Source organism: Ursus americanus, chromosome 14 (genome assembly GCF_024610735.1).
Source record: "Ursus americanus isolate L20-20 chromosome 14, mUrsAme1.1.p, whole genome shotgun sequence".
NCBI classification, from domain to species: Eukaryota; Metazoa; Chordata; class Mammalia; order Carnivora; family Ursidae; genus Ursus; species Ursus americanus.
In genome coordinates, this window is record NC_142140.1 from 56544654 (window position 1) to 56566563 (window position 21910).

General features: G+C 63.0%; 1 protein-coding gene across 8 annotated transcripts in view; it reads right to left on the minus strand.

The window, feature by feature from the left end:
* Positions 1–365: 365 nt before the first annotated feature.
* KDM4B (lysine demethylase 4B) overlaps positions 366–21910 on the minus strand; it is a 132799-nt gene continuing 111254 nt past the window's right edge. For 4 of the 8 annotated variants that reach the window (XM_045804312.2, XM_045804305.2, XM_045804306.2 and 1 more), the window contains 11 exons: positions 16070–16521; positions 15703–15823; positions 13419–13597; positions 10984–11206; positions 9688–9764; positions 9310–9365; positions 8970–9078; positions 4632–5060; positions 4174–4293; positions 3601–3693; positions 366–2450 (listed from right to left, as the gene is read on the minus strand). In XM_045804312.2, the coding sequence (XP_045660268.2) occupies positions 2274–2450; positions 3601–3693; positions 4174–4293; positions 4632–5060; positions 8970–9078; positions 9310–9365; positions 9688–9764; positions 10984–11206; positions 13419–13597; positions 15703–15823; positions 16070–16521 (2036 nt within the window). In that variant the 3' untranslated portion in view covers positions 366–2273. The remainder of the gene's footprint in view (positions 2451–3600; positions 3694–4173; positions 4294–4631; positions 5061–8969; positions 9079–9309; positions 9366–9687; positions 9765–10983; positions 11207–13418; positions 13598–15702; positions 15824–16069; positions 16522–21910) is intronic. The other 4 variants (XM_045804313.2, XM_045804309.2, XM_045804311.2 and 1 more) reach the window with 3 other exon arrangements.

Genomic DNA, 21910 nt, shown 5'->3' on the forward strand with positions numbered 1-21910 from the left:
GTGGGAGGGTGGCCACCCGCCCCGGACAAGCAAGGGGTCAAAGGCAGAGTTGTCTTTCAGAGGGGACCCACTGCCCCAGCCACCGCTTCCCCCAGCCTGCGAGTGGAGCCCGACAGCCTCTGGGGAGGGGTCTGCGGGACACAAGCCACGGACAGACACGGGCCGGGGAAGGGACTGCCTCATCCAGAGCTGGGAGCGGGAGCCGAGGGGCCAGGCCGCACTCCCACCTGCACCACCCTGGGGAGGTCTCCCCTCGGCTCTGTCTGGCAGCAGGTGGCCCAGCACGCACCCCCCCCCAGGAGACGCCCTCCCGCCTCCCAGCAGCCCCGCCCCCCAGAAATGAAGACACCGCCACGACAGCAAGCTGTAATCCGCAGCGCTCAAGAGCCTTTAATTCATTATGAACCTAGAGGCAGGGAAATTAGGCAAAAATACAGCGCATCCTTAATCTCGGGTGGGAGAAAAATCAGGGTGGGTGGGTTTTTCTGTTTCTCGTTTTTGTACATAGACACGGATATACCTTTGTGGGGAAATGTGCATTTCCCCTTTGCCGAGCTGCAGCCTGTCTGCCGTCACCCTAGACCCAGAAAGACACCCTGGGTCTGGCCCCCTCCTCTGACCCAGAGGGCCAGCTCGCTTCTTTTTGTTCTTTACAATATAAATAGCATTTTCAAACTACATATGAACACAGTGCCGCATCTGGGCGGGGCTGCTGCATGCAGAGGGAAACCCCCACATCCCGGCTGACTCCCCTCCGGACCTCCCGCCCCTGCCCCGCTGCAGGGGCACCTGCCCCCCGCCCCCCACCAAGGAAATGAAAGGTTCTCGGCTCATTTACATTCTTTCCGTTCTCCTTATAATAGTTCTTTCTGGCCTGGAAACCATCAGAACACTCTTTTTTTATTTTTTAATTTTTTTTTACACAAGCAAAATTATGCTGTCAGTCCCTGGGCAGGACAGCAGGGGGCGGGGGTCCCAAGCCCCTCACAGGCACGCTCTCATAAATCCGACCCACAGCTCTCAGGAGGCGGGTCTGGTTCTCTCTTGCTGTCCCCCAGACACACAAGTCCGCACTTCCCAAACGGGACATAGGGTGCCGCCGGCCCCTCGGGAACCAAAGCGGGCAACCCTGCACACGTGGGACAGCAGCCAACGCAGGGGGCACCTGGGTGGCCAGAGCCCAGGGACACAGAACTCGCCCACACAGGGAACGGCTACACTTGGGTCACCTGGGAGTCCCGCGTGGCCCCGTGTCCTCCCTCTCCAGACGGCCAAAGGCAGCCAGCCACGCACCTGCTGGGAGGCCCATGGAAGGCCCGGGCAGCGCTGGGGACACTCTGTGGGCACCAAGCCCGTTTGCAAACACTGGAGGCCTCAGCCGTGCAGTGGTTCTCACGAGGGGAAGAAGCAAAAGATGGAGCAAACCAGAAGAGAGAGTGTTTATTTTGCGAAGGCGTGCGCGGACCGGAGGGGGGCTCCTGGACCCCCGCGGCCAGCAGTCGCCCCCAAAGGGCGTGGCCGGTCTCCTCCTGTCGGTGCAGAGAGCGACGGGTGCAGGCGCTGGTCAAGGAGGCGGTGCCAGCCGCCCAGACCTTCGCCAAGTCCGGGGAGAGGAGGGACAGGCCGACGCTCTTCCCTGTCACCCTGCCCGGCCTCCCAGGCCCCTCCCTGCTGCTCGCGGAGTCGAGCGAGGTTTTAAAACAACGACAAAAAAAAAAAAAAAACGAGATGCTTTTATCTCCCTCGGCGTATCTTGGTTCTGAGAAAAAGAACATTTTTGTTTTGTTTTGTTTTGTTTTGTTTTGTTTCATTGTTAAAGCCACAAATCTAGAAAACAACTTTGGGGGTTTTTTTCCTTTTCTTTGTTTTCCTTTTTTTCTCATGTTTTTTTTTTTTTAAACAACAGGTGTTTCTAGAAAGAGCCTCACAAAGGTGACGTATGTACAGGAGTCACAATCTCAAAGGCTGCTCAGGAGGCAGGCAAGGCAGTAGCACCTTTTCGAGAAGAAGAGCTTACATGGTTTACGAATCTGAGTGGTGGGGGTGGCGCGAGTCCCCGGCCGGCCCCCCAGAGCCCGCGTGGCCCTGCTCCCTGAGTCCGGGCCGCGCGCCGGTGTCCTGCTCGCTCCTGTCGCCGCAGAGCGGGGCAGCCGCGCGCGGAGGTAGCCTCTTGGGGCCGGGGGAGGCGAGGACGGGAATTCACAGCAAGCAAACGCCAGGGCCCGCCGCCGCCTGCCTTGCTGGGCCGAGGGGTCGCCGGGCAGCCGGCTGTCCTAGAAGGGGGCCCCGGGCCGGCACTGCGCCTGCAGGAGGCTCTCCATGAACGCTAGGTAGTCCGGGTTCCGCCCTGAGTCCTCGGGGGCGCGCGGGGTGCCCACCCGCGGGCGCTTGGCGGCCTTCACCTCCTCCCCCGAGAAGGTGCTCTCCTGAGGTGCCCCTGTGCTGAGCGACTGCAGGAGACCAGACAGCACAGGGGTTAGCGGGGCAGCGCTGTGGACGGAAAGTCTGCGTCCCCCCAGATTCATCTGTCCAAGCCCTTCCCCCAAGGTGCCGGTATCAGGAAGTGGGGGGCCCTCGGCAATGGGGTCAGTGCCCTTAAATCAAAAGGACCCCATGGAACTCTCCCTCTCCTTCCAGCCATGAGAGGACACCAGAAGGAGGCATCCGTGAACCAGAAGCCACGGTCCCCGCCACCAACTCTGCCCACACCTTGATCTCAGAGGTGCAGCCTTCAGAACCGTGAGAAACGCCGTCTGTACCGTAAGCCCCCAGATGTGGGGCTTCATGACAGCAGCCCCGACAGACTGACAGGGGGGCTCCATTTGGGCACCTGGCAGGGCACACGCCCATCCCGCTGGGGGCCAAGGGCCCTGAGCCACCGTCCCTTATCCAGTGACCTTCTGAGAGTGACACCGGTCACCAGGGGTGTGGCTCAGCACTCCTGCCTCTGCGTGAACCCCCAGTCCTGCGTGTGAGCCTCCCAGCAGGCAGGGCCCAGGGACAGGGGCCCTCCACCCCCAGCCCCAGCCCCCAGGAAAGCGGGCGGCCCGAGCCTGGTCTGTCCCACCAGACGGTGGCTACAAGGAGCAGCCCAGCCAGGCTGGGTCCGGCGAGCCCCGTCCCTCCCCGCGGGAACCTTCGGTCTGAGGCCAGCGGTGCGACCGCACCAGCTCTTACTCTGAGGTCATCCACCGACCGCCACGGTCGCCTGCTCCTCAAAACCTTGCCTTTGGATTAAACACGAAAGAAAGCCAACCGCAAAAGGCCTGGGAGAAAAGGCCAGTCACCATCCCTCAACCCCGGGCCTCACTAACCCCTTGGCAAGGGGGTGAGCTTTGCCAAAGCGGCTATGGTCATGCCACCAACTCCGGAGGCGGATCTCATGTTCGGGCGGCTGCCACAGAGCACAGTGGCCGGGGGCCAGGCTCCTGCGGGGCTGCGTCCTCCTGGCGGGGCTGTCACCAGCCCTGCAAGCCGTCCTTGCCTCCACGGACGAGCAGGACGAAGGGGAGGTCAAGCCCCTTCAGACGGGCGCTTCCCTGAGGGCTGCTAAGGGCTTCTGGGGACAGCGCCCCCACCTGGCTGGGCCACACCACTTACCAGCCGCGACCGGACCCTCTTGGGGAGCTCCTCGTCCAGGGTGAAGATGTCCCCACGCTTTACCATCAGTTGGGACCCGTCCTCAAACTCCACCTGCAAAGGGGCGTAGTTCTCAGGGGTGGCCTCCACTGCCTCCCGCTGAGGGGCGCCACCCCCAGGGGGCCCCCACTCATCGTGGAAAGGCAGCGAGAGGAAAAGTGATGTGATACAGAGAGAGAAGGGTGCTGGCGAACACAACAGAAAGCAGAACAGCCGCGGAGGAGCGGCCGTCGACTCTGGCGGCTGGAATGTGGGTGATTTTCCTCCAAGATTTCAGGCTGCTAAGTAATTTCTCTTCCACAATCATGGGAAGAAACCCAGGGACACTGAACTGTACACTTACAAATGCTTATCACAGTAAATGTTACATCGCGTATGCTGTTTGCCACGCACACACCGGGAAGACCTCTCTATGGGGAAAACACCGGACAACTGAGACCCTTCCAGCTTATAGATGTAACAAGCCCGGACCGTCTACACTGGGCAGGCAGGAGCTGGCCAGGACCCGCCCCTCTGCCCCCTAGGCCCGCTCACCTGGTAGACGTGGCTCGTCACGGAGGAAATGAACCTGGCCTTGTACATGTTACCATCCGCCCACCGCAGCTCCACAAACTCCCCCTCGGGTGGGGGTCCCAGCCGGACACAGTCCCTACTCTGCAGGGGAAGAAGGCAGCAGGAGGTGAGGCCCCGGGCACCCTTGGCCTCGGTGGGTCGCTAGCACCCCCCCCCCCCCACGCCACGCCTGGCACGCTCATCCGTCCTAACTGCTGGGTGTTGGCGGCGAGGAGGCAGGTGGCGTGCTGGGCCTCAACTCCTGAGGCGAGCGTGTGGGCGCCGGGGCCTGGGTGCGTGGGGCCCCCTGGCTGCAAGCTCGTCTAGAACCGACTGCCCTCGGCCCTGTGTCCGCAGAACCAGGCGGTGCCTCCCCTGCAGGCATCCCGGGCAGCCCCTCGGGCCACCTCCCCGCTCCCACGTCGCCCCGTGCCACTCACGGTAATGCTCTCCGGGTACAGGTTGTCGCTGTAGGACCCGTCGTCAAAGTTCACTTCGTAGAAGGTCTGCGTGCTGGTGCCGATGACCCGGCAGCGGTAGTACAGCCCGTTGCGGTTCTTGGTGATGACCATCTGGCCCAAGGACACGGCCCTCAGGAACTGGACCTGGCGCGGCAGGGACACGGCTGCGTCAGGGCGCAGGCGGCCGGCGGTGGGGCGGGCGGGGGCGGGCTGGGCACTCACGGTGTGGCCCCCTGACTTGTGCTTGAAGCAGGTGATGGAGACAACATAGGGCCAGTCGTCAGGCTCCATGAGGACCCCGGCGGCGTGTGCGCAGGTCACGTGGAAGGAGGTGGAGCAGTGCTCACAGGAGCACTGGATGCAGGCGCCCGACACCTTCTTCATCCGTTTCCGGCAGTACACGCACTTCTGGGGGGGGCACAGGCAGAGAAAATGGGGCTGGGAGGTCTCCCCGGGATGGCCCTCGAGACCCAGGGCTGGAAGGCAGCGGTCCCCGCGGGTGGAGTGGGGGGAGGCACGGGGGGCAAAGCCCACAGAGCTCCACGTGGCCGGGGGTTTTGACCTTGGGGGAGAGCCCCCCAAACCCAGCCAGTGGCTTCCCCCAGGAGCACTTCTGGATCCTTCTCCACACACCCTCTCTGCAGAGTTGCCTGGAACAGGCACTGAGAGCCACGCACGGAAGCCTCACTCGGCCACAAACAGGGGCGAGGCACCGACAGGCACTGCTCCTGGGGACGGACCCTGAGCCCACGACACTCAGGGAGGGAACTGGACACAGAAGGCCATGTGGTGTGAGTCCATGTGTGTGACACGTCCAGAACAGGCTCCTCCATGGACGGGAAGGGGGCTCGTGGGGGCTGGGGGCTTGGCGGGGGTGTGTGTGACAGCTGATGGGGACAGGGTTTCTTTTTGGATAGAATGTTCTGGAACGAGAGCATGGTGATGGTTACCCAACTCTGTGAAATGTACTAAAAGCTACTCAACTGTACGCTTTAAAATGGGAAATTCTACCTCGATTTTGAATATAAGGCACCGTGTCGTTGCCTCCTCCACGAGGCTGCTCCCCACCGCCCCCCCCAGAGTCCGCGAGGTGGGACAGCCCTACCCCCCAGGCCCACTGCGCCCTCACTCTGAGCATTTACTAAGCGGGCCTTTATCGCTCTGTAAACCATGTTCAAAAGCCAGATAACCAGCGCAGCAAAGGGCGCCGCAGGAGCGCGGCCGACGCCGATCGATGGCAATGAGATCTCATTATTAAACTGTCAATACCTAATCCCGCCAGCCTGCAGGGACAGGCGTGGACACGGCAGGCAGGGCGGCATTAACCCTCCAGCACGGGGCCTCCTCGCACAGGCGGGGAGGCTCACAGCAGCCCCAAGGCAGGGAGCGGAGGTCCCGCCACAAAGCCAGTGGGGCATCGAGCAGCGTTGCCGCACCCCCGGGGCAGAGCCGGGCCGGCCCCACGGTAGAGACCTGGGGGAACCCAACGGCTACATTTGACGGCACAAAGCACTTCAGCCTGCGGGTAGTGACCCCTCGTTCTGAACTTCCGCACCAGTGAGAATGCGGGCCAGGCCCCCGCCGCGCCATCTGTCAGGAGCCCCTGGTGCTGGGCGTCTGGGTCTCCCCTGGAGGCTGCAGAAGGGGGTGCAGGGGGTGTGTCAGACGTTGGTGCAGAGCAGCGGTCTGGGGGGGCCGGGGCCACAGATGGGTGTGACGCTGGCCGGGGAGGCTGCTCCCACCTGCAGACACTCTCCCCCATCACACATGCACACCAGGTCCCATGTCCTCAGCCTGCCTCTCACGCCCACCCGCCACCCTGCTTTGGCAGATGCCTGCCTCCCTCCTCACGCTGGCTGATGTGAGCCCCTCCACCTCAAAGTAGGGCCGACAGGAGGGCAGGACGGATTCAAAGCACCTGCCCCCCACCTGCCTTGCCTCCACCACCCCCACAAGCTGATCTTTCCCACTCGGGAGACCCCGCCAGACCTCAAAGTTCCTCTGGGGATCATCCCAGCCTGGTGACGGGGGGAGCACGGGCGCGGATCGGGCTAACCCGAAAGCTCATCTGGACACAGCCACGGTATGGACGGGGCTGCCCCCGCTAGCCAGGACACCTGCAGCGCCCAGGGCCAGAGGCAAGTAGTCATGGGGACAGATGGACGGAGATGACCAGGAGTGACCATCCCTGAGCCTGTGGCCAGCATGTGGCCCTGGAAGGTGGGCGGGTGGCTGGGCAAGCAGGAGTTAACTGCTGGCTTCCTTGCGAGGCTCCATTAGGCAGTACAAGTGAGCCTCGTGTAGAAGGATTTTTAATTCATCGTTACAAGTGCTGGTAATGAAGAGGCTGCAAGCTGGAAATGTCAGATGATCCATAAAGCGTCTGGGAGGGAGGATCTATCACGGGCACGGCGCGCCGCACCATCCCTCCACCTGAATAATGAAGCCTTTTACGGCCGCGCTCCTGGAGGATCACCTGCAGGCCACCGGCCTCTTCCTAATCACCTGTCCGCACCCGGCAGGGCTGGCGCCGGCCACCGCATACTCCGCGGCCAAGGCCCCCCGCCCCTCCCACACGGGCTCCCTCCGGCTGCCCCACTCTGCCAGGGGGCCCCGCACCTGTGGGCTCCAAGCGCCATGTCCCCACAGGACTCCCTGAAAGGCCTGCTGGCCGAAGCCCTCTCTGCCTCCTGCCCGCCCGCAGCCTGGAGGAACAGCACCCTCAGAACGCCCACGGCAGCCGGCAAATAAACCAGCTGGGCAAAGCAGCCGGTGCTGTCAGGTGCCACGACACACGTCCCTGGCAGAGCCCCACACGTCTGCAGCAAAGCCGTGAAGTCACAGCAAGGACGGGCCTGAGAGCAGGAGCTGGTGCGCAGACGGCTCAGCCCGTGCCGGGCGGTCGGGCCCAGTTACTGCTCGCCACGCAGGAGGCCACGGCGGCCCAGCGTACAGATGGGAAGGCCGAGGTCCGCAGAGGCCAAGGGATCTGTCCAAAGTCACGTGGCTGGCCGGTGGCGTGTTCACAGTCACACTCTGCCCACCCCGCCTGCTGTCCCAGGGGCTCCCCCAGGGTAACCATCACTGGTGAGAGGAAGTGGTGGGAGCCCCTCGAGGCCACGCTCCACCCGAGGCGAGCTGTGTGCTCCTTGCAGAGGGAAGTGCAATGGGCGTCAAGAGGGGCCTGCTACAGAATTCCTACAGCTCCGCAGCAAGAAAAAGAGCAACCCCCAATTTAAAAATTAGCAAACGACCTCAACAGATATTTTTCTAAAGAAGACGACAGGTGGCCAATAGGCACGGGGGAAGATGCTCACCGTCCCTTATCGGCAGGGAAATACGGATCAGAACCACGACGCGATACCGCCTCATGCCTGTCAGGACGGCTAAGATCAACACCGCCAGAAACGACAGGTGTCGGCCGGGACGCGGAGAAAGGGGAGCCTCTCACACGGCTGGCGGGAGTGCAAACGGGTGCAGCCGCTCTGCGAACAGGCCGGAGGGGCCTCACACAGTGAGAAATACAACCCCCGGGGGCGCCAGCTGGCTCAGGAGGTGGAACACGCAACGGCTGGTCTCAGGGTGTGCGTTCGAGCCCCGAGTGGGGTATAGAGATTACTTTAAAAAAATGTTACAAAAAAACAGAACCACCACACGATCCAGTAATTCCACGGTAGGGGTTTACCCAAAGGAAATGAAAACCGCATCTCCAGAAGGTATCTGCCGGCCCGTGTTCACGGCAGCACTGCCCACGGCGGCCAAAACACAGAGACAGCCCCGCGCCCACCAGGGGAGGAACAGAGATGGGACGTGTCCACACGATGGAATATTACTCAGCCACAGGAGAAGCAAGTCCTGCCATCGGCAAGCACACAGACTGGCTGTTACGCCCAAAAGAATACATCCTGCATGACCCCACTCAGAGTCCAACTCCCGGACGCGGAGAGCAGAAGGGTGGCTGCGGGGGCCGAGGGAGGGGGCCGGGCGGTGGCGGGTCAGTGCGTGTAAAGCTCTGTCACGCACAAGGAGCAAGCCGCGCGCTCTGCCGTCCGTACGACGGCGTGCCACGGTTAGTGACGCTGCCCGGTGCAACGGGAGGCTTGTCTGAGTGCCGAGCTCACGGTAATTACACAACACGGGAAGGCACAAGCTGCACACGCTGCTTGGCTGTGCGGCGGACGTCTCTGCACAGAGACCCCGGAAGCCAGGGGCCTGCTGCGCCTCTGAAAAGACATTGGTTTGGCCGAACTGCAACCAACGGCCTCTGGCTCCCGGGTGACCACCCTGCACCCATGGGGCAAGGTGTCGGGCACCTACCAGCTTCCACCGCTGCTCAGGGATGGCGCTGATGTCCACGGGGTGGCGCTCCATCACATTCAGGAAGCGCACTTCGGGGACAGCGATGGCACAGATCACATGGATCCACCTGGTGGGGGGCGGGGGGGCAGAGGGGCAGGCTAGGGTGAGGACTCATGGGTGCACCCCACCCCTGGGCCCTCGGGTCATCTCACAGCTGTTGCCCCCCACGACCCCTGTGCCGCTGGCTGGTGGGGACTTACAGGACCTTAAGGGACATTCTGGGCCAGCGGCTCCTCCTGGTCCCCCCACACGCCTTGGGCCCAAGGCCACACACCCAGGAGGAGCCCCTGCCACCCACCTCCGGTCAGTGGTCATCTGCAGGGCTCCTCCCCGGAGATTGCAAAGACAGCACTCCTGCGGGAAACGGACGACCACACGGTGAGGGGGTGCGGGGCAGAGCTGTGCCTCTCTGCCCTGGGGTCTGCTCTGGCCCCTGCCCGCGGTCCTTACATTTCAAACTAGCGGCCACGGCAGGGACTGGCCAGGGTTGGGGGGTGCACTGGGCTCCACCCCCTCGCTGCCAAGGTTGAAGAAACCGAGACCCAAGGAGGCGAGGTGGCCAGCCCGAGGTCACCCTGGGGACCAGGTCAGAGCCCGTGTCCCAGGCCCACCCCCCACCCCCGCCCCCAGGCCTCCACGGCTTTCAGGGTACCACCCAGCTGCAGGGGTGAGTTACCGCAGTCCAGGCATGGGCCGTGCACCGGGAACACGTCCAGCCTTCATTGACCAGCTCAGGGCGGATGCCGTAGCAACCTGCAAGACAGGGGAGGGAGCAGCTGAGACGGGCAGCATCTGTCGCCAGGCCGCATGCAGAGTCCACGGGGCCTTCTGGAATTCAGCGGCAGCATTTAGGGCAATTGCTCTCCCTGCTCTCTCTCCCTGAATCCAGGCCACTGCGCGCAGCAGGAACAGTCTGGAAATGGCTCATTTGGAACTCAAGTAGGGGGAAGGAGAGCAGGGCCCCTGCCGGGCAGCCCTTGCTGTCTCCAGTCTAGTTTTGGAGGCCCTGCCCAGGCTCTGCTGGCCGGGGGAGGCTGGGAAGCCGGGACAGTGACCACGGAGCTGTACACGACGGAAAGGGGGCCTCGCGGCTATTGCAGCTCAGAAGGCATCGTGGAGCCCGCTGGGCCCTGCGGTCAGGCACAATCGCTGCTCACAAAACCAGAAACTGGAGGCTCTGGGGGATCCGGGTTTGCTTAGGACCTTGGTACTGGTTTAGAAATGGGGAGAGGGCATCGAGGAGGGGGGTTTGGCCTGGGCCTGCACCGCCATCCCCTGGGGGCCCGCCCGCCCAGGAGCACGTCTCACACCTGGGCTCAGCAAGGCAGAGCAGCAAACAGGCTCCTAGCCAGGGGACAAGATGAGCTCGGGGCGGGCCTCTGCAGGGGCTGTGTAGACAGCTACGGCTGCCTCGTCTGCTGGGCAGCCCACGGGGCTAACGGCTCCAGAGAGCTTCCTTCCTGGCCTGGGAGCTCCAGCTCGCACCTGCTGCCCCTCATGCCTGAGAAAGGGGCAGACATCCATTTTCCTGTCTCGGGCTACGTCGGGCCCTCAGGTCTGGGAGAGGGTGGTCGCCCATGGCAGAGAGAGATGGGATCCCCCGGACCACTCTAGAACCTCAGCTTTACCATCGATTCTGACCCCTGCCCCAAAGTGAGGATTTTAACAGTATCATAGCACTTTTAAATGAGGTGATGGGCACCTCGTTTCCTGCTACTGCTGCCCAGAGCCCTGAGGGGAGGACAGGCCTCAGTGGAACTGTCAGAATCAGCCAGGGGGAAGGCCACCCCATGACGCCAGGCACTGGGACCGCCCCCAAACAGGAGCCCGGAGGGAAGGGGCTTGCTGGTTCTGCAGACCCAAGGGGGGCCACCCGGGGAGGGGGCCACAGCATGAAGCAGGGGGGCCACCTGGGGAGGGGCCACAGAGCGCATAGCAGTCTGCCGCCGGCCCGGCCCAGCCCGGGACTCACTGGCGTGGACCTGCAGGCAGCACTTGGCGCAGGCGATGAGCAGACTGGTCCCGTCGTCACCGATGTAGGAGTTGGCGGGGAGGGGCTCCGTGTTCTCACCACCGGAAGTAAAGCACATCTCAGGGATCAGTGGCCGTGTCTTCTGGCCACTTTTGGAAGGAGGAGCAGCCGAGGGACCCTCCCCGAGGGAGGCCTGGGGAGCCTCCTTCTCGGGCTGTAGGGACTGTAGGAAGAGGGGGCCACCTTCAGTGGGGAGTCCAACATGGGCGGGCGGGCCACCTGACGTGGGCCAAGCAGGCCAGGCACTGTGGCCACCCTTAATGCCCTCTGCTGGCCCCAAATACCCCCCATGGTCTGTTCCTCACTCTCTCCTGCAGTTGCCCCCATCCCACCCTCCCACCCCCAACCCTGACCCTTAAGAGATGCCCTCAAACACAGTCAGACCCTGTCCTGCCCCACTGAAAATCCCCCACTCAGGGTCACACTGGCATGGACGCTGTCCTGAGCCCTCATGCCCCTCCAACCACACCAGCCTCCTCGCTCAGCCTCCAACACTCCAGGAGCCAGGTACCATCCTGCCCCAGGGCCTTTGCATGTACCGTTCCCACTTCCAGGAACATTCAGATGTCTGCTTGTGTATGCTCTAGAGCCCAGCCCGCCCACAAGACCAGCGGCCCCCAGCCCTTCACCCCTGCTCTGTGTGTTCTTGTGATCCTGACCACGACCCGACACTGTGAATCTATACAGCGTGTTCTCTGCACCTCTGACATATGTCCCATAAAGGCCATACCCCAGTCCTCACTGAGCCCCCCGATTACCACCACATGAACACATTATGATGAAAACGTCCTGCCCACGGCACCCAGGTCGCACACCCCCCAGGCCCGTCTCTGGACACCCACAGAGCAGTGGCAGGAAGACTGCACCACTCCTGACCCGGGAGGGAAGTGCTCCGCTGGAGGCACCCTGCCTGGCACCTCGGGTTAAGGGACCAGCTGGTTCCCAAGCAGACAGAATGTGCAGGCATGACATCTGTCACCCTCATGGGACAAGTGAGGCTTGGTCCCTGACTCCAAGGGCTCTGACAGCAGAAACCCACCAGAAGTGTGGGCGTAATGAAATTTAGACACTAGACTCAAGGAGATTCACATCTCAGCCTGGAGTTCCTGACACCCTGACTCCCAGCAGCACTAAAACAGCCGTGCCTGGAGAAGATGTCCGTGTTCTGTCCTGTTTGCACACGTCTGCATGGAGACAGTGCTCCAGGCAGTGTGAAGCAGCAGTGCCTTTAAGACAAGCATGCTGCCCTCGGCTCGGGGCCCAGACCTCAGAGCCACTCAGCTAAGTGGGCACTAGGTTAGGAGCCAGGGACCCAAATCAACCGAGACGGAATCCCGTCTTCCAGAGACTCACGGTCTAGGAGCTGATAAACACAGAGCTGGAGCAAGAGCAGATGTGGGTAGGAGAGCCTGGGGTGTGGTGTGACGGGGACAGCAGGCCCAGGAAGGCTTCCTGGAAGAGGTGGCAGCTGGGCAGACTCAAAGAATGAAGAGAAATCTGTCTGGCAGGGCAGGGGGCTGGGTAGGTGGGTGGGAGGGACCCTGGGGGTCAGCACAGAGCACGTTATCACGGTGTGTGTGGCGGGGGGCAGATATCAGGGCAGAGGAAGGCCATGGGAACATACTGAGTCTGGGGCCCGTGGAGTCTGCAGCCAGGGAACACATGGCCAGAGTGGCCTCCCGAACACATGCCCGGGCCTCAGTGAGGCACCAACAGGAAGGACCCCTGCCAGGGGAGGGAAGAGCGAGCTAGAAGGCAGGCCAGGGTGGGGGGAGGGGCCACACGGAGGAGCCAGAGGTTAAGCGGGCAGGACCTGGTGGCTAACAGCATGAGACAGAGGGCGGGGAGAGGCCAAGTCCCCAACCTGGGAAACGGGACAGAGGGGGGGCCCAGTTGGGAACAAGTCAGTCCTGCTGGGTGAGGCCGGGCACTTGCCCTGGCCCCAGTCTGCCTCTCGGCTCCAGCCATCAGGGCCCAGCCCCGCGCTGCTCTCACTCCTGAGGACAGCTGTCTGTGCCCCTCCAGGCCAGGCCCCTCCCCTGCACGAGCCGCCCCGGTCCGGGCCCATTGATAAATCCCTTCCGGTAAAACTCGGAAACCGGGCTCTCTCCTCCCTACAGCCCTTCCAAGGGAGCCTTCGGCTTCACGCGCCCCAAAATGCCCCAGGCTCCCCCTCCTCCCCACTGCCCTGCGGCGGTCCTGAGCCCCACAGGCCGCCCTTCAGGCCAGGCTCCGAACTCATCCCACCATGGGTCCTCTGGCAAACAGCTTCTTGGTCTCCACCACCCTTCCCAGAGCGCCGTCAGGCGGAGCGAGTGAGTGCCCGTGTGCAGACGGACACCGCCCCGGGGCTCCGGGGCCAGCCTGGTGCTCACCTGGCTGTAAGGGTAGAAGAGGGTGCAGATGGCGCAGTAGGGCTCGGTCAGGGCGGCCGCGGCATTGAACTTCCTCTCGGCCTGGAAACTGGCAGCCTTGTTCTTCCACTGCAGGGAGAGCAAAGACCTCAAGGCCTCGGGGTCACTCACGTCCTCCTCCCCGGAGAAAGGGAAGGCTTCTAGAGGAAAACAGGAGGGCGGGAGGGGACGGAGAGAAACCTCGGCATGGCTGGAGGCCCAGAGGAAGCTGCCTTCCCCACCCTGCGGGCCCATTCCTGCGGCGAGCATTGGTGGGGACAGGTCCCCGCTTCCGCGGCTGTGGCGGGTCTGGCTCAGGCTCCCCGAGCTCAACAGACCCAAGAGAGGGCCATGGCCGGGAGTCAAGGAAAGGCGGTGTCACTCCGACGCACTCGGTGACATAGTGTCAGTAGAAAGATGGAAGCCACAAACAGACGTTCCCCCACCTCGCCTGTCACCTGTCCTGGTGGCCTCTGCTAGCCTCACGCACCAGCCAGCCACGCCCCAAGCCCCCAATGTCTCATTCATTACTGCATTTCCTGAGGACACGGGGCTGAGCTTCAAGGCCCCGCAGGAGGCGACCCTGAGAAGCGGGGTACTCGTGCCTGAGGCGCCAAGCTTCACAGCTGCGGGGCCAACGAGGAACGGTGGGAAGAGAAAGCAGACAGGGGCCTGGAGTCCTGGGTGTGGGACTTGGGACTCCCGAGAGGGAGGAGGAGGTCGGCACAGACCCCCGGGATGGATGTGTCCATCTTCTGAGGGCTGGAGGCGGGGCCTGGCTCGAGGGCTAAGACCGCTCTGTCTGAGGAGGCCCCACGCAGGCCCGGGCCCTCTGCAGGGGACAAGAACTGCTGGCCTGCCTTCTGTCACCAAAGAACCCGGGACACGCGCTGGGCTCTGGGGCCCAGTGGTCTCACAGCAAAGAGCCGCAGCTTCACCGAGGGGCCCGCGGGCTGGGGGAGGGGGAAGCCCTGGAGGCACCTTCTGGAAATGATGCAAGATACAACAGCCTTTACGGGCCTGCAGGGCTCCAGCTGCGTCTGGCCCTCCCGTGAGCTCCCCCTACTCTTGGGGGCTCTGGCCCTGCGATCCCCGGCGCCTCCAGAACCCCTCCTCGCCCTAGCCCTCAGATCCGACTCAGAATGGAAGGTGCTCTCCAGATGATCTGTAAACTCCACGTGTGTCTTACACGACAGGCTGAAGCTGGCTCGGCAGGATTTCCCCAAGAGGCCGTGCCTCTGGCTCTCAGCGGCATCCTGGCCCCAGCTCCACAGCGTGTTTGTTCCATCCTCCCCACAGCCACCAAGGGCCACCAGGAAGAGCCCTGCTGGGCGGGCGGCCTGGCCACAGGTCAGGTCACGAGTGGCTCTGGGAGCAGCTGCGGCGCTGCTCCCGCATACGGGCATGGGGGTCACAGAGCCAGGACCCGTCTGCGGGGCAGTCCTCAGGCCCGCCCAGCCCTGTGATCCTCTGACTCTGAACCATTTCTCAAACCCCGATGCGGGGGTGCGGCCGGCACACGGGGCACAGGCATGGCCTCCGGCTCACTCGCTCGCTGGCCTGGGAGCTACTCTGCACCAGGCAGCCCGGCAGAGCCCGTGAGAGAAGGCGCGGTCCTCGCCTGCCTGGGGGCCAGCTAGGGATGTGGACGCACAGGGGCCACGGAAGGGGGGGCAGGGGCAGAGGGCAGGCAGCCCAGGCCTGGTGGGGGGAGCTTGCGGCAGGAACAGAGTCCGCTCAACTTTCACCAGTTGAGCAGGGGCAGAAGAGGTTCCCGAGGAGTGTGAGAGCAGGTGCGTGGGGGGGACGTAGGCACAAACAGCCACACGGGCCATAACCCAGCCTCGGCATTCCCGGCACCCAGCATGCGCTCAGCACCGCATGGCGCGCCTTCTAGACATCGGCTCCATTAACCTTCCCGGCAGAATGCCTCACAGGACTGCCAGTCCCTGTTTTCCAGATAGGGAAACTGAGGCACACGAAGGTAAAGGCCCCCGTGGTCTTGGGCTCTGGGTGGCAGGCTGCGGTTTGAGCCCCTGTGACCTGCAGCCTGCCCCTCACAGGCCACGGTGTACGTCTCAGGCCCTGGGACCAGCCCAAAGCAAGCACCCCAAGGTGGGAAGCAGAGCAAATGGGGGTGGGGGCCACGCCTTGGGATGTCTCTGTGGGACAGCCGGGGCCTGGCTGCGGGGAGCACTGCAGGCTGAGCAGGGAGGGGCTGCTCGGTCTGACGTTCCGTGTAGGGGAGAGGGTCTGAGGGCCTCACCCTCGTCACTCGAGGCCTCCTGCTTGACCACCGTCAGCGGGGAGCGTGTGGGCGGCTTGCCCAGGGGGTGGCGCCGGCTCTTCTTGATCTCCATCTTCAACTTGGAGAACGCGGATGGCGCCTGGAAGCAGAACAGGGGGCATGTGCGGAGGGCATGGCTTGCAGGCGCAGCAGAGCCCGGCCCATCGGGGCAAAGCGGACGGCCTGCTCTTCTCAGCGGGCCTGTGTCGTGGGTGCGAGGCCCCAGGAGCCACGGTGGCACTTCTGTGACGAACCGTGGGGGCTGTTGCAGACGAGCAGGGCCGGGGCAGGAGCAGGGGCAGGTGGGACCCCCAAGCCCCAGGGCCCTCCGCCGCAGCCTCCCTACCTGCACCTCGCCGGCTCCGCCATCCTCCTCGGGACCCGTCAGCTCCATGGGGGCCGCCTGTTCCTTCCAGGTGGGGCCCCTCTGGGCAAAGTGCTCAAAGGCCTGCTGGCAGGACACGCGGCCCTTGTCACACCCCGTGCCAGGCCGTGGCAGCACGTACAGCATGGGGATGATGGGGCGCGCCTTCACCTCTGGCTCCTCGCCAGGTGCCTCGGGGGGCACGACGTTGAGAGGTGGCGGTGGGAGGTTCTCCTCAGCTGGCGCGGGGCCCGGGGCCAGTACTGGGGGCTCCAGCGGGGGCGGCAGCCTGGGCGCCTCCTCGGCAGGGAACTGGGTGGGTGGGGGCGGCGGCAGCTGGGGCAAGAGGGGGTGGTGGGGATGTGGGGAACCATAGCTCTTCTTCTTCCTGTCGCTCTTGGCCTTGGCCGGCCGCAGCTTGCCCCTCCCGTCTTCTGCAGGGAAAGAAGAAAGACAGGTCAGAGCTGAGGCCAGCAACCACGCACTCTCCTGAGAGCCCCCCGGCCGAGGCAGGAAGTGACCTTCCCCCAAAAAACACACGCTTCCAGCAAGTTCAAACTGCTACCAGGTCACCCTGCCAGGTGGCCAGAAACCAGTCATGCCCAAGCCTTGGGGTAGCCCCTGGTCCCTGGCCTCCTGGTACTGCCAGGAGCTCCAAGGGCCTTCTGGAACTAGCAGTGAGAAAGCAGCTGGGAAGAGCTGCTTTGTGGTTCTGGGCTCCTGACCGGGGTTGGGGGGGGGGAGTGGCAAACGAAAGATGGTATCCGGTTCTGTAAGTTTCCACGGTTCACTTGTGCAGCCTGTACGATTTTTAAAAAGTGAAACCTCATCCGACAAGCCATGAGAGTGGTCACTTGAGCAGAACACAAGAGCCAGATGGGCCTGGAGGGCCGCCGCGGAGGGCCGATGCTGGGGGATTCCTGACAGGTGACAGGGTAGGGAGGGGGGGAGGCGAGGCGTGTCTGCAGCGGCATCTTAACTGGGGGCCGGGACATCAGATAAAAACGAATGGGTGGTAAGTTTGACAGAATCACGGTCCCCAAAGATCCTCAGGTCCTAGCTCCAGACCTGTGAACATGGAGCCTGACACGGCAGCGGAGTGAGGAAGTCTGCAGATGGGGTTAAGGACCTCAGCACGAGAGATGACCCGGATGGGCCCAGTGTACGAACAGGGATCCCTAGAAGCCCGGGGTCTTTCCCAGCTGTGGTCAGAGGGAGGCTCACTGCCACGCTGCTGGCTTTGATGATGGAAGAGGGGCTGTGAGCCAAGAATGCCTTACCCCCAGAAACTGGAAAAGGTGGGAACACAGTCTCCCTGGGAACCTCAGGCCAGGGCCAGCCCTGCCCACAGCTGTGAGACCCATGTAAGGCTACTAATCTCCAGGAGTCAGAGCGTAAATGTTAGTCTGTGGTCATGGTCACAGCAGCCACAGGGAACTCCAGAGGTGGTGGCCTTCGAAAGGCCTGCTGTGCTCGGGGCGAGGCATGCACGGCATCAGGGGCCACCCCTGCCCTCAGGAACAGTGAGCTCCGGAACCTCGCACCTGGCCTGCTGCACTGGAGAATGGCCACACTAGCTCGGGCCCCCGTCTGTACGTCCCAGTTTCCCAGGCGCAAGAAGCCACAGAAGGAGTGACGGCAGTGACTGTCTGGTCTGCTCAACACTGAGGGCTTCCTGGGGAACCCGGAATGAGTTGGTCAGCCCGCAGAGGCTCCAAGCCCGACCCCTGGCCCTCCCCACCTCTCCCCACTGCATCCCATCTGCAGGCTCCAGCCCTGCCCTGGCTGCTGGGACAGCCCAGGCTGTCCTGTTCTCCTGTCTTCGGCAAGCACACCCCCCGTGTTTTACACCAGTCCTAAGGAGAAAGGAGAGCCTGTCCCTGCCTGGCTCACACCCCAGGCCTGAGTATTGCAGGGGCCCACGCCACTCTTTCCCCCCTGCGCCGCTCCGCCTGGAGGAGCCCTGACTGCTCCCTAGGCCCCCGTCCCACCTGCACCTCAGGAAGAGTAATCTGGCTGAGGAAAGCACATAACAGACACTCTGCTCCACACACAAAACCACTTCTCCCTTGCAGATGCCGGGCTCGGATGGCCCCCTGCAATGAAAGCTAGCCGGTGGAGGTGGGAGAGGTGGGGGGGGTGTGGAGGTGGGGAAGAGACATCGGAGGGAGAGGCGTGGGGGGCAAGAGATGGCGCCAGGGGAGAGACAGAGCAGGGAGAGATGTGGGGGAGCCGTCACGTGGGGGGTGGAGACAGGGTGGCAGAGGGGGGACGTGGAGGGGGAGATGTGGAGCGGAGAGATGGGGCTGGAGGGAGAGATGGGGGGGATGGCGCAGGGCCCCAGGACATCAGGCCCCACAGGCAAGTGGCGAAGCAGGTCAGTGGTTCTACTAATTTACAGAAAGGGCAACAAGGCTGTCCTATTTGTGTAAAAGGCACTTTCCAATAAATGGCTTTGTTCTCTAAGGAAACTCAGCACTCCTTCGCCCTGATAGGGCAAACCGCTGGAATGGGAATCAAGCTGAGCTCTCCCCTGCCTGAGGACAGTGGGACCTACTTACCGTCTGCTCACTCTCTCAAGCAAGCTCTGGGGTCAAAAAGGAACACGCCCGGCCTCTTCCCATCTCCTAGGCCCTGGGAAACCACGAGGTGGGGGAGGGGACACCCAGAGGACTGTTTTAGGGGACAACCAGCGGCCAGGAAGGACACCTGGGTGCTCGGGGCTCTGTCCTCACCACGCGGACCACCACAGGCCCAGGGCAGGGGCCTCACCCTTGGGACCCTGTCGAGCCCCTCACCTGCCTGGGCTGAGGAGACCTTGAAATGGAGCAGGCGACAGTCACATAGACAGGGCTGAGGGTCCCAGCCAGGTGTCTCCCCAGCACGTGAGCCTCTCCCCTCCCCCGAGAATGGCAGGAACCCCCCACCCCCTCAAGCTGAGGGTCTTTCAGCACTTTTTTTGACGGGTGAGCTAAGTCATGGCCAAGCACTCCCCCCCACCCCCAGCTTTAGATGCGAAAGGCCTGCCTGGTTGGGGAGCACAAGTCTATGGCCCCAAAGTTCACCGGAGTGCCTGGTAGGTCTGGGCCCCTGAGCTCAATGTCTGCAGGGATGCTGCCCGTGGAAGGACAGGTGGGGGACCACCAGGGTGGTGCCCCAAGTTGCTGCCCTTCTTTAGGGACCTCCCCACCAGCCTGGGAGAGCTAGTCCTGGTCCCCAGAGCCCAGGCCGCTCCCACCGACACCACGCCTTTCCCGCGCAGAGCCTGAGTCCTGGCTGGACTGTGCTGGGGACATGTGTCCCATGTGACCAGACAGGTGTCCAAGTGTAACGCACAGACCCTCATACACTCAGGCCTGGCCTCCACTCCCTGCTGGGTGCAGCCACCCAAACACCCATCACACACTGTCAGGCCAGTCCGACCCCCGCGGCTCCACGGCTGTGGACTGCCTCTGGGACCCCACCCTGAGCCCCGGGGCTGGGCCAAGCCCCTTGACGCCCTAAGAGATGACGGCCCAAGGTCTAGAGCCGGTCTGGCCCTCGGGGTGGGGTCCCTTGCTGCGAGCTCCACCTGGGAGGGAAAACACCCTGGTGATGGAACTCACACTCCTGGGTCCTGGCGCTGCCCCCGCTGCGAGAAAGGACCGTGGCCGCACCAAGACACCGGTGGGAGTAAGCTCCTGTGAGATGGCCATGACCCTCCAGGCGGGAGCCCCTGACGACCCAGCAGACATGGGCTGCTTTCTACCTTCAGCTCAGGACCCCTGAAGTCAGGGGTGGGAGGAAGCTTCCTCCTGGAGACAGTCAGTCCCCGGCCCATCCTGTGCAGAGCCCCAGGCGCCTGCCCACCCCCTCCCGCAGCATGCTGTGCGTAAGTGACAGCGTTCACTGTTGTCACTTTGCAAACCCAAAACAAAACTCCCTACTGCTCGCGCACGACATTATCCTCAGCACTTATAGCTTTTAGGGACATTAGCCAGAAAGCACTTTAAAATCTTCCGCTCGTCCCCCGGACGTGTGTTGGCTGCCGCCCCTGACGGTGAGCACTTGCTCATTCAAGGAATTCAGTTGTCTTCCCTCCACCGGCTGGGGGATGGCCCACAAGACAGTTCTGAGCGTGGCATGGGGCTCTCGGCTGCGGCCGCCACATCCAACAGCCCAAATGGACCGCTTCCTCTCTAAAGAGGCCACGTACCCCCGATCCCTCTTCCTCCAGGTTCTGGCGTGGAGCAGGGATGGCACGTCTGGAAGGGGGGAGTGTGCCGGCCCTGAGCAGACAGCGCCCCGCCCTTCCTGGGTCCACGTGCCCCGAGGTCCACGTGCCCCGAGACGTGGATGGGGTTCCAGGGTGAGACTGGGCTCGAGGACAGGCAGGGGCCGCAGATGCTGGGGTGGAGGGGTCTGTTGTACCCGGCCCTTCTGGGCGGCCTGCGTGCGGTCTGCAGCTTGCTAGTGTTACTCTCTGGGGACATGGGGCCTCCCCCCACGTCCACCCGCGCAGCTTTAGACAGCAGCCACCTCAGAAAGGGAAAATGGGAGAAGAGCCGAAGGCTCACTGGGAAAGGGGACTCGATGGGCCAGCTCTCACTCAGAATCCCGAGACTTGGGGAGACCAGGCCCCCAGTGTCCCCAGAATGGGACTGGGCACAGGCAGCCAAGAGCCGGTGATGCCCCAGGTGGTGGGCAGCCGTGGGTGGAAGGCAGTTGCCTTTAAAGAGTCAGTAGATTTGGGCAAAGATCTGTTAAAATTAAGTTAATGAAAGAGAGCCATTATTCCTCTGCTAAGCAGTTGGGTAAGCCCAGCCTTCTCCCGGCTGTCCCCCCGCCAGCCTCAGGCCAGTCTGCTCAGGAGGGAGCAGAGACGTCACTGGCTGTGAGGTCTCCTTTCCACGCTTCCCAGGAGGGCCCCATTGAAACCCTCGTCTCTCCTGACTACCTGAACTGCTCAGCCGAGGAGTCCCCGCTGGCTACCTGCTGGGCCTCAGTGAGCCATTCCTACTCAGGCAAAAAGCCACGTCAAGCTAAAACCAAGTTCCCTACCACCAACCCCCACAGGCAGCTTGTCTCTCACCAGCCTGACCCCATGCCCTGGCATCCAGGAGGATGTCTCTCCTTTGACAAGGCCACACCGCCTGCCCAGGCCCGGAGTACAGGGCCCGGCCTGCTCTGCATCAGGCCCGGCCAGCCACCCGGGGGCAGGTGACTCACGGTGCCAGCCTTCACCAGCCCCGCCGGGGACGCCCCATGGAGTCTCCCAACTCCTTGGGCCAGACCCCCAAACAGGCCACATCACACGCTCCCCTCTCACACTCCCTGTGACTTCATGGCCTATGGGGTCAAATGCAAACACTGAGACACCAGGCTCTGGACCCCAGAGCCCAGCTCAGAGAAACCACGATTTACCCAACACAGCCCAGGCTCTGGCCAGCGGACCCATCTAATGGGATATGTGTTTGGTCATCAGCATTTCTTAGAACCCAGGGCATACTCGATGGGGGTGCAAGGCCTAGAGGCCCATTGCTTGGGAACACGCATGTGCCCTCCACCCCCACCGGCAGGGAGCCACCTGGGGCAGCCGGGGGGCACTATATTTCCTCTGCTGATTTCAGCCATATTTTCTCCCTGTGCTCCCCAAATTCCCGTTCTGAAGTCCTAACCCTGGAACTCAGGCATCTGGCTTCCAGAGCTGTGAGGCCACAAACTCTTGCGTGGAGGCCTGCAGTCCGGGGGCCTTCGTTACGGCTGCCTCCACGGACTCAAATTCCCCCTAAACCATGCGCCGTCTGGCTGGGCGTGTGTTCTGAACTTGAGAGAAACGGGACG